The sequence below is a fragment of the Mytilus trossulus genome, unplaced genomic scaffold, assembly GCF_036588685.1.
Source record: "Mytilus trossulus isolate FHL-02 unplaced genomic scaffold, PNRI_Mtr1.1.1.hap1 h1tg000261l__unscaffolded, whole genome shotgun sequence".
NCBI lineage: Eukaryota > Metazoa > Mollusca > Bivalvia > Mytilida > Mytilidae > Mytilus > Mytilus trossulus.
This window is the reverse complement of record NW_026963321.1, coordinates 602,093-614,797: the sequence shown is the minus strand read 5'-3', so window position 1 is coordinate 614,797 and position 12,705 is coordinate 602,093. Positions and strand designations below refer to the sequence as shown.

The 12,705-nt window shown below is 32.3% G+C and overlaps 1 protein-coding gene across 1 annotated transcript; it reads left to right on the top strand.

Annotated features, from left to right (window-relative positions):
• Positions 1–1,504: 1,504 nt before the first annotated feature.
• On the top strand, positions 1,505–6,157 carry LOC134701731 (uncharacterized). The gene is made up of 4 exons (XM_063562879.1): positions 1,505–1,598; positions 3,276–3,409; positions 4,160–4,310; positions 5,652–6,157. The coding sequence occupies exons 2-4, from the start codon at positions 3,280–3,282 to the stop codon at positions 5,986–5,988; spliced, it is 618 nt and encodes a 205-aa protein (XP_063418949.1). The 5' UTR covers positions 1,505–1,598; positions 3,276–3,279; the 3' UTR covers positions 5,989–6,157.
• The last annotated feature ends 6,548 nt before the right edge of the window (positions 6,158–12,705 follow it).

The window sequence follows — 12,705 nt, the reverse complement described above, 5'->3', positions numbered from 1 at the left end:
TTAAAACTATAGTCTTAGATGTATTTACTTTAAGTTTCCAAGTATCACAATATTCACTGAAGCAATTTAATTGCATTTGAAGGTCTTCCTTTGTTTCTGACAATAAAACAGTATCATCGGTAAAATGAAAAGCTTTAAATATAAGTTGAGGTTAGTTTCAAGGGGAAAAGTAGGAATCCCAAAGGTCATTAAAGCACTGGGATAAGTTCGGGTTAGTTTTTTTGTACATTTTATTTTAACAGAAAAAATGTATGCATGATATTTACTGTTAAAGTTGTGACACATTTGATTGGATGTTTGTGTAAAACCACTGACCTTTGACTCTATTAATACTATAGTAAAACTATAATATAAATTAAATTTATCGTGTAAAAGTGTAGAGATTTCCTTTTCACTTTCAGGTCGTACTTAAACGGCTTCTGTCCTTTTACTAAAAGAATGAACTATTTTAGGTATGTAACGCAAGTATCCCGACTTGTTGCTTTTAAATTGAACAATCATATCCATTTGTCATTGGCTTTTTTTAAATCTTTTTGGCAACAATGCAGTCGGACACATTTTGATACAAACTCGCACAGAAATATCTAATGTGGACAAATATTTGGTGTAAAATATCACTCGTAAGTCATTTATGTCAATTTAGACATCGGAATAACTTTTTAACTGCCATTTGTGTTTATATTAAGTGTAGTTGACAGGTGTGATGGCTTCCAAATTAAGATATCAATAGAAAAATTGGGTTTAGATGATAGGTCAGTTTTTTGTGATTAATTGCAAAAACTTCAAATTGTGATTTTAGAGAAAATTATTATTTCATTATTTGGACGTTATGGCAATCCGATTTATGGTTCATTTTCATATCAAAATGAGGGAAAAAATTAATGAGGTATGACACTTTAATTCATTAAAAATTCATATATGATATTCACTATTGAGCATTGTTGATATAAAGGGACAAGTGATGTATATGATCAAACACTGTCTTAGAAAAGTACTTTAAAGAATGCATTTTCTTGGAAGTGTTCTTATTTCTTTAATATTTTACGGTTGGTATTTTTAGTTATAGGCATTTACACTGAGATATTCAAATACATTTGTATATACTTTAATATTGTACAAATATTATTGCGCTACTGTTCATTATATAATCTTATGGTATTATTCTTATTAATGGCATCGTTGACATGTGATAATCAAATAGAAGTTAATAAAAAAAACTAAAAAAACCGTTGCATTATTTATAATTTTTAATATTTTTTTATTTTACTTTTATTTAACTTGTACGGTTGCTATTATTCAATTACTGTTATTTTGCTTTCTGAACAGAATTATCTCTGATTTCAAAAATGTTTAGCTAAAATTTAAAATAAAAGTTAAGATATTTCATAAAGAATCCGTAGAAGAAATAAGTAAAAAAAAATCTTTAATAATTACTTCACAGACCTATATGGTGGATTACGAAATGATCTATGTAATGACGCCTCAGTATCTATGTATAGCTGTGTGAGTGATGCATTGGGCAAGTCCATAATATACAAGTATCCTCCACCATCCTACATTTTTTATAGTCATATTTTTACACCAGTGTGTGAAATAAGGTAAGAACATGTTCTCCTTCGTTAAATCGTAAAATATTTATTCGTATATTTATATTATATAGGTAAGTATCTTGATAGCGTCTTTGTCATTTTACTTAACAAAGAATACAAAAGAAACCATCTAACATACAGAAATCCTCAACTGTGGACGGTTAACTAAACTCACAACAAACACAAACAAAGCATTCATGTCGAATGATATTTTTACAGTTGATCTCAAGAGTTTGCATTAATATCATGATTCGTTGAAAACGTGTTGCCACTGACATGGAAGCTTTTGAATCAAGAGTTCTTGCTGAAAAAAATAAAAACATGATTTGTTCGGTCATTTCCCACACTTATATTCTCGTTTATTGTGTCACTGACTACGAGAAAAAAGGGACGAAAGATACCAGAGGGACAGTCAAACTCGCAAGTCGAAAACAAATTGACAACGCCATGGCGACATATGAAAACAGACAAACAATAGTTCACATGACACAACATAGAGATCAAAAGAATAAACAACACGAACCCCACCATTCGAAAAATAGACTTATACGAAGCCGTTGCTATGTTATTCTTGATCTTGTTCAAAATCTTAAGATTTGTATGTTGTGTTTAGTAGACTGGTGTGTGTCTAATAATCGTTGTTTATGTTGTACCATTTCATTGTAAGTTTGCTTTCGATATTTTTGTTTAAATATCACGTTAGTAACGTTCGACTCTGTTTAATCACAACTGCTCTTAATATAAACTTCTTTTCGTTTTCGTGCTGTTAAATCGTAAATTCTGCATTGTTGGTATCCCAAGAGAGTAGATCTGACTTGTTTGTATTCATAGAGAGTAGATCTGACTTGTTTGTATCCCTAGATAGTAGATCTGACTTGTTTGTATTCATAGAGAGTAGATCTGACTTGTTTTTATCCCTAGATAGTAGATCTGACTTGTTTGTATCCCTAGAGAGTAGATCTGACTTGTTTGTATTCCTAGAGAGTAGATCTGACTTGTTGGTATCCCTAGAGAGTAGATCTGATTTGTGTGTATTCCTAGAGAGTAATTTTGTCTCGCTGATAATCCTAGAGAATACTTCTGCTCGTTGGTTATCCTAGAGATTAGGGAATACTTAGTTCTGTCTCGTTGGTATTCCTCAAGAGTGGTTCTGCCTTGTTGGTAATCATAGAGAGTTGTTTTGTCTCGTTGGTAATCTTAGAGAGTAGTTATACCTCGTTTGTATTCATAAACAGTACGTTATACTTAGTTCTGCCTCGTTGGTAATCATAGAGAGTAGTGCTGTCAAGTTGGTAATCACAGAGAATAGTTCCGCCTCGTTGGTAATCATTGAAAGCAGTTTTGCATCGTTGGTAATCATAAGGATGTGTTCTGCCTCGTTGGTAATTCCACAGAACAGTTCTGCATCATTGATAACCCTAGATAGGAAGGAATACTTACCCATACTGTCCCTCCGTTAGATCGCCACATATATGACACTTCCATGGACTTAGTGATATCATGCTTGCAATTAAGTGGTAAATATATTTCTTCCTAAATCACTTAAATTGGGTGATCTTGCAATATAAAAAATGTCTGTACTCGAATTTTAGTCTGTGCTTAATATTTGAAAACCCTAAGAAAGATAATCCTGGATTCTTTAATTTTTTGAAATACATGTTTTTTTTTAAATATTTTTTTTCTTAGAATCATGACCAAACTTATAGAATGTTATGGCAATGTCACAGACAGTTGTCCAGGTTACCGGGATGATGGACCTACCTCAATGAACATCGAAGCATTTAAATCATTCATTATTGGTACGTGTGTAAACAGAAATGGTAAGTCAAAGACCTGAAACTACTTATTATTTTAAATAAAGATACGTAACGTTTTTTTTCAATATCCGAATTTTGCAGAATTTATTACACAATTTACAAATACGTATGCATTGATTTCGATTTGAATTCAGTGCATATTTTGTTATTTGTAGTACTTATTTTTTCTCCTTCGATGACTTTTCTTTATATCAAAATTACACACCAAAACTTACACCAGAATTATTTGCAACATTCATACATTGCTATGTTTCCACCAAAGTTTTTAGCAATGTATTTGTTATACATGTGGATATTTATAGCATTGTTTCAAACTGAGATTGCCGAAAAGAGGTAATGAATGAACAAAATGTTTGTCGAATTTCAGACCGAGGTATAGGTTTATCAATACCATAACGAAATTATATATTAGGGAGCAACCATTTTATGGGAGGGGGGACTAGGATGAATTTTTTTAGAAGTACAGGAGTTTTGAGTAAAAAAAATGCAGGATGAGACACTTTGCCATAAAAATAGTCAGATGATAATGTATGTAAAAAAAAGTCAGAATGAATTAAAAAGTCAAAACAAGCAACGCAGGACCGAATAGAGTGAAAATGAAAATGCAGGACAAAGATTACAATTAAAATAAATGCATGTCAATATTTTTCATCCTAGCCCCCCATAAAAATCAAATGGTAGCATCCTTATCAATATTGGATTTTCATTAGTTATCGTAAAATACAGGAATATCTTTAAAATTGTTTATATCAGTGTTCGAGGATGGAATGACGTGCATTGGTTCAAAACAAACAGATGTGATTTTTCATGTCAACCGGAATTGCATAACTTACGAACTTGTTGAAGACGATGTATGGGAAGTGTATACAGATTCGCCAGATTATTCATGGCAACAATTTTGCAGGTATGGACTTTTAACTGTTAATGTATATTTAAAGTAAATTATTGAAAGTAGTTATAAGGAAAATAGCATTATTACATTTTCCCAGATTTAGGTTGGCCTTTTGTGTACCTAAGGATGGCGAAGGAAGTCAACTTAAAAGCGCCGTGATTGGTTGTAAGGGTTTACTAATATTTTTTTTAATTTATCTATGAATAAATGCAGTTTGTATATTTAAAATATAAATTTTGAACCCCATTCATAAATTTTCGAGAGAATTATTTGAAAAAACTCCCTAAATATCATAAATTTGGTTTAAAATGACGGTGGCTTGGATAACATAAACGATCTCCGTTGGAAGTTGGTCATGATACTATTTTGCTTCAATCTTTAAAACAAAATAATACAGTGTTAAAACCACACATAACTGTTTTGTTCAGGTTAATTTAAAAAAAGTGGTAAATTAAGAAAACGTTAGTATTGTAGCCGAAGGCAGAATAAATACTACCGTTTTCCCTTTCAGCTTACGACAATGAAAATTACACTTTAACCATTTAGCAAAGGTACCAGGCTTATAATTTAATACTCCAGAAGCGCGTTTCGTCTACATAAGACTCATCAGTGACGCTCAGATCAAAATAGCTATAAAGCTAAACAAGTACAAAGTTGAAGAGCATTGTAGACCCAAAGTTCCAAAAAGGTATGCATATACGGCTAAGCAAATATATGACTGGGAAAAGAAAATCCTTAGTTTTTTTCGAAAATTAAAAGTTTTGTAACAGGGAATTTATAAAAATGACCATATAATTGATATTCATACCGAAGTGCTGACTACTGGGCTGGTGATACCCTCGTCTCGGGTACGAAACGTCCACTAGAGGTGGCATCGACCCAGTGGTGTAAACAGTTATCATAGGTAAAATTGTTGACTTTCAAACGGATGGGAGCCTCGGTGACCGACTGGTTTACGTAGTTACTATTGTGATCACTAGCCAGACAGCAGTCAACACTGAAGTTGTGAGTTCGAAACCCGCTCGTGCAGGTGCACTCCACTTCAATCTCAATTTACGAGGATTGTCAGTTTTCTTATCGGTAGTTATCTTCGGGACTCTGGCTTCCTCTACCGATAAAAACTGGCCGCCACGAAATAGCATATATATATATATAAAAAAAAGTGGTGCTTAAAAGTGGTGTTCAAACACAAAAAAACAACTCAAATAAAATCAAACGTACATTAGATAAATGCTAATTTTAACTTCAATCGTCCTTTTGCATTCGAATAATTGGCAAATAAATGACGTTAACAGTATATTTTTTTTAAGAACGCAATGCCGATGCTGTTAATATTATGTTTTATTTCTTCAGCCGTATGATTAATGGAATCCAATGTTCTGTCAACAAAACACAAGAGTTCGGATGTTCCGAAGAGTTTTACGATTTTTTGTTACATTCTTCATACGTCCGTCTGCCAGTGGAGTGTCTTGAACCCAATTCGTCTAAGTTTATATGGCTTGATATGTACACGGAATTACCAACAAAGCTCCCAGAAAGCCAGAACAAGACAGACATAGAGAAAGAGAATACCACTATCGACGATACCGTGTCTTCAGCAACTTGTAATTACATGTCACATGTTTCAATAATAGCACTCAATGTAATTTTCACATGTTACAAGCAGCTTAAATTCACCATTGCAACTTGATTGTCTGATTTGAAAATAACTGAGTACAACACTCGTGTACTTTTGTAAAGGTAGTTTTTGCTTTATTCTTTGTTGCCTGTTCTCATTTTGCATGTTTTGTACGTATTGGTATATTTTTGGAGTAACCTGTGTTTCGGATCAGTAATATTAGCATTGTAATTGATTTATGATACTTGCTGACTTATTAACCAACTTGTTATTGTGGAAACCCGAAACTTGCCGTTGATATTGTCCATATGTTGGTTCACTTTTGGTATAATGGTTTAATCATTAAATATTTAATATATTATGTGATTTTTTTCTTCCTTTCGTAATAAAGGGATCTATCATTTTGTCTTATTTGTGCTGTTATATTTATATGCAGTCGTATTTTACTTTCTGTGACATCGCTAAATGTGTCAAACTTTCATTGAATTTCAAAACTGGGATAAAAGCTTCATTACCAAGAGATGGAATCCTTAGAGTTTTCGTTTTCCATATTTTCGTTACTGGTTAATTGGAAAGGTTATTTTTCAAGGTCAATACTATATTTTTTTAATGTCTGAAACAATTACAGGTGATAAACAGCGTTCCGCAGAACTCCTAGTCAGCTTTATCTTGTATAGATAAAGACAACATATGTCGTACATCCGTTTTTTGATTACCTTGATCCCTAGAAAATGAAACATTTCAACTCAACATTTTAATCAAAATTCTATATCAAAACAGACTTATAAGTGCATTATACAACATTTCAAACAATGATCAATATACGTATATTAGCATATCAATGAGTAGGTCATGCCATTTTGAAGTTTAAAACACAATATAACGTCTATATAGCAACTGAGTCACGAAGAGTGTGAATATGTAAAAAAAACAACAAACAAAAAACCATGTCTTCAACATGAAATTGTTCTTAAAAAAAGGCATTTCTTGTATCCCAATTTTCCTAAACATTTGTAAAAATCTGAAAATTAATTAGTTCACCATTTCGAAATAGAATGTATTAACAATTTAGATATTAACTAATTATGAAATTAGATGCTTAGAACAATTTAAATAGCATTTGTGTATGATACTTTATATTTGTTGATGAATTCAAAATTGTAAATCTCAGGGTGACTCAGTTCACGTACATACGGGACTTCACACAAATGGCTTTAATAAATATTTCTCTGCCAGTTGTCTGATTGGTCATTTTCGTTATCTGTCATTGCTCTTTGGGGAGAAAATTTAATTATCATTAGCTGTCAGGCATAAACTTTCAACTGTATTCCAACAAGACGGTAAATTGCTTCTGTGCATGAATTTGATCCATAGGTCAAATCTCGTGTAATGAAAAGAGCAACTGATTTTGTGTCATAGATGGATACCCCATATATTTTTGTTTTTTCTATCGTTGGTTGTAACTTGGAAGAGGGACGTATGATTTATTCTTGAAATGGTTTAGTGACTTAACCAAAGATGTTAACAATAACAAATCACCTTCTAACATAACCAATATCCCAATTGTAACGTGTACAATCACAGAGATACTTTGTGTCAATCTTACTTAACTGCTTAGTCTGCATAGCCACGTACCTTGTGTCAGTCAATCTAACTTTACTGCTAAGTCTGTGTAGCCACATACCTTGTGTCAGTCAATCTAACTTTACTGCTAAGTCTGTGTAGCCACATACCTTGTGTCAGTCAATCTAACTTTACTGCTAAGTCTGTGTAGCCACATACCTTGTGTCAGTCAATCTAACTTTACTGCTAAGTCTGTGTAGCCACATACCTTGTGTCAGTCAATCTAACTTTACTGCTAAGTCTGTGTAGCCACATACCTTGTGTCAGTCAATCTAACTTTACTGCTAAGTCTGTGTAGCCACGTACCTTGTGTCAGTCAATCTAACTTTACTGCTAAGTCTGTGTAGCCACATACCTTGTGTCAGTCAATCTCACTTTGCTGCTTAGTTTGTGTAGTCACATAGTTACCTTGTTTTAATCTAACTTTACATGTTCACATGACCACATTTTGAACCCGTTGATATGTAATTAGAGTACCCTGGTTTCTTGATCAGTCTGATTTGCATCGGTAATGAACTAGCTATGATATCAATTTCTTTTTCGTTATGATTCATTTTGTTTCAAGGTAAACGTTCTGTTTGATTTTTGTCTTGACCTAATATGTAAAAATAATTAGTTCGAAAGAACAGTCCTGAGTCAAATAAATTTGCCTGAATTTTTAACGCAGCTGTGCGGCAAATTACCATCTGTCAATTTTTTAGAAATATGCCTGTAATTGGTCAATTGCCAGAATGGAGAATAATCAGATTATGTTAAGGTTTGGTAAAGATTTTATTCAATTCAATGAAGTGATCGTCAGTATACATTATTCCGATAGTTTATTGAATATGCGCGTGTTTTATCAACTAATAATTTAAAGCACGTGATATGTTTAGGTAAGTTTTAAAGTCATTAAACACACAAAAAAAGAAGTTATTAGAGCTTGCTCATAACATACAAAAATGAGTTTTGATATAAAGGGACCACACACATTATTTTAAAAAAATATCAGAAGTCTAGAAAATAGAAAGTATACATTGATTCATTTTTTGCCTCGATTGCAAAGGTGGTCACAACAGCAAAATATGGTTTGTCCTTCGTGGTTTCGTTGTTAATTTTCAGATGAAAGCTCAGTCTGGAGTTAGTATAAAAAATAAACAATACGATATTTAATATATATATATATCTATATACGAGTCTAAATTGAAAACTGCGTTTAAACCTATGATTGCGTTGGATAAAAACCGCAATTTTTATACGTGTGCATGTCAAACAAATTTCGTTGTAGAAGGGTCTAAAAACAGCACAAACAACATTTTCCAAAAGACCAAAAAAAAGTGAAAAAGTATATTTAAACAAAACGCATTTGACTAACAGGTCGAACAACTGATGTTCTTTAACCCTGCTGACTGCCATTGACGATTGCCAAATAAAATTGATCACAAGATGTAACAAAATGGATCTTAATATAAATTTAATACGTCACAGAAAGAAAATATATATATAGAATGGCGATAATGAATAAATCAATTCAACTCATATCGACATTTCATTTATACCATCATTATTAAACATCATATTAGTGCATTGTCTAAGCAGAATATGAAAATCATTTGGATCTCAATAGTGATTTATTCTATGCTCAATCATTGTATAGAGTATGATAACAACAGTAGTATACCGCTGTTCAAAAGTCATAAGTCGATTGGGTGAAAACAAATCCGGGTTACAAACTTAAACCGAGAGCTTTAAGAGGAAAACAACACAATAACAGAACACAGACGTGCAAAAAAAAAAACCAGACAACAATTCAACATTCATAGAAATGAAATTTTAGATACAATATAATGGTACAAGCCATTTTAAGAAAAATAATGGTAGGTTGAACCTATTTTTGTGTCTAGCCAAACCTTCACCATTTATATACAAAATATGATAAATTGAGCTTTTGCATACGTTCATTTTTTTGTCGACACACATCTATAATCAAGTGGTTATATATGATATATTGACAATAGATATTATGAACAAACTTTGTAGAATTATATTTTTCTTATCTTGATTAAACTCTATAAAACTACTTATAAATAAATTAATCTAAGGACATCAATTCCCTTCAGAAATGAAGTGGAATTGAAATCAAATTAAATATTTCTCCACATGGAACAATAGAATGATAATATAATGACCAATTAGGCGACACGAGGTAAAATATTTATCAACACCATCGGTTTGATTCACCCTAATGACCTGAAAACTGTTAATCTGGGATTCCTTTTCAAAAATCATTAGTATAATCTGCTGACATTAATGTTATAAAAAATATAAGTAGAGAGGCGAAAAATACCAAAGACATTTTCAAACTCATACTGGCAGTCGAGAAAAACTTACAATGTTAATGCAAAAGTGAGACTAGAAAAGTAAATAAAACAGGAAACAGGAGAGACGGAGAAGCACTTATACACACAAAACCTAGATGATCTCATGTGATTCAGTATAAAAGGAATGATTTTAGGTGATCCGTTGTAAATTTGTTGATCTCTGATGCTTTAGTGTAAATCTCAGAGGCTCCATGTTTAATCTAGTACTATAAAGGTTTTGAGTGTATAACTAATGATCTTAGGTGCTCCATTGTTAATTTAATGATATTAAGGTTTTGAGTGTACAACTGATGATCTTAGGTTTTCCAGTGAAAACCGGGGTACTTTCAGGTACTCCGGTTTGAATCAGAATCTAGTACTATTAAGGTTTTGAGTGTATAACTAATGATCTTAGGTGCTCCATTGTTAATTTAGTGATATTAAGGTTTTGAGCGTATAACTGATGATCTTAGGTTCTCCAGTGAGAACCGGGGTACTTTCAGGTACTCCGGTTTAAACCAGAATTATCTCAGATGCTCCAATGTATTTTGATTGAATTGAAACATATGATAACCAATTCCATTGTTTTTTAATATTTTTACAAAACATCTAGAGTAAAAAATCATAATGTAAGGCGATTTTCAGTATAGTTTGTTCTTTTGGTGGTATCCATTTGACGTAGCTCTGTACTTATACATCCCATCATTGTGGAATTGTTTCTTGCTAATCTTCGTATTCTTGTATTTCGTTTTTGCTAATAAGCTTTTCTGTATGCCTTTGTGTGTTTCTTAGTTACATATAACGGTGCTCTATAGTTGTACATCCCGTCGTTGTGTTTTTGTTCTATGATAATTTCTGTATTTCTGTCTTTTGTTTTTGCTAGTGTGCTTTTCTATGTGCTCTTTTTTGTTTCTTTCTTGCATTTGACGTGGCTCTGTACTTATAAATCCGTCATAGTGTTATTGTGTCACGGTAAACATTTGTTTATATATCTATGTGTTTGTATTGTGATAACTATAATAACACAACGTTTATTGCTGTATCACTATTTTTGACATTTTATATATTATGTCGGATTGTTTTATTCACACATCGTTGGCAATATAATGGAATTTTATACAATTATTGAGCTTTTAACGATAGTTCGACCTTATATCTAATCTATGATATGCTGAAAACTGTCTGAAAAGAATTAACTTTTAAAAGTGTGAACCTACAGTTCATGTTTGATCCTCTTATATACTGAGTGTCTGTAGAAACACAATACCCGATAACAGGTGACACTTGTGTTCTTATTTGAATAACAGAACTGCAATGATCTTTCAATGCGATACCTTAACATTTGGCAACACATCACTTTAACTTAACAGCTGTGGCATTAATAATATAAAACAAACAAAAAAAACCGATTAAAAGATAATTCTCCAAAACGGTCAATAAATGAACGATCAAACGAACACACCGTCGATGGTCAAAACCATAAATGTATTACAGATGTCAATTAAAAATGCATATCACTAACCAATACATTCAAAAAAACTGCGACAAAAATAAGACTTTTTTACATGTGAATCCACATGATCTTGTACTATTGTTAAAACTTTTATCTAATACAATTGAGAATGGAAATGAGGAATGTATCAAAGAGACAACAATCCGACCACAAAACAGATAACAACAGAACGTCACCAACAGGTCTTCAATAACAACTTTAAATACACCTGTCTATAGTTGAAACCTATCAAAGATACCCGGTTCAAAATTTGATACACTTAAACAAAGGTTTGAAATAACCTTTGTCTCCGCTGAAAATAAATACGAGAAATGGAACCGCAATGTAATCCTTTGCGTTGGGATCTAGTTATAAAAATTGACCGATGAGTATACCAACTGTTACAATCGAACAGGCTAAATATAGGACATACGGGTAAAATACAAGCTTTGTTTATTATCCTTAAAATTGCTATAGATAGATTCCGAGCCAGGTTTTTGTTTAAGAAAATCTCTTCCGAATTCTTCATAGAGTGTATAGGAAATTACCAAGCCCTTTAATATATATATGGGTGAAATCTGGTAGGACTTCGTATAGTAGATAGTTGCTGTCACTGAATGACGATGTCCAAAAACTTGCATAAAAATATTAGCTAGACAAGATCTGCAAATATATCAGCATGGTAAACATTTTCTGTGGATTCCTCATATGAGTTATTGTCGTTTGTTGATGTTTTGTCCTATATATCAATAAAAATCAAATAGCAAAGGTGATCAGCAAGGAAATATTAAAAAGATAAGTCACAGTACCGAAAATATATATAGTCAGTTGACAGTTATTTGCATTAACTGACTTTTATATATTTCATGGTAAATTTAAGCTAATGTTGTCCATCCAAAATAAGCATACAATGTCTTCATAACAGTTTCATCTCTATAAGTGTCTCCTTAAGAATATTGACGTAACGAGCAAATGTTATTTCCCGTTAATTGGGTCGAATTAACCATCAGCAGTAACAAGCTTTTACCCTTTTTCATTTGGTACCTGTTATAGTGTAAGAATTTTCCATCTTATTTGCATCGTTTACTCGAAGTGGTTGAGATGGACTTATGTATTCTTTACTGCCTCGTCCGAGTGTTTCGGAAATCATATTACTTCGTGAATTCCGTTTTATCTCAATCTGGGTAGGTATATTCCTCATTTGGGAATTGTGGGTATCGATTTCATTGTATGTGTATATTTCTTAATCGATGTCTGCGTAAAAAAGTCTCCCGTTACAGTATTCCTTTTATTTCTGCGATCACGAACGCTTTCATTTTAGTCCTGGTATCTATA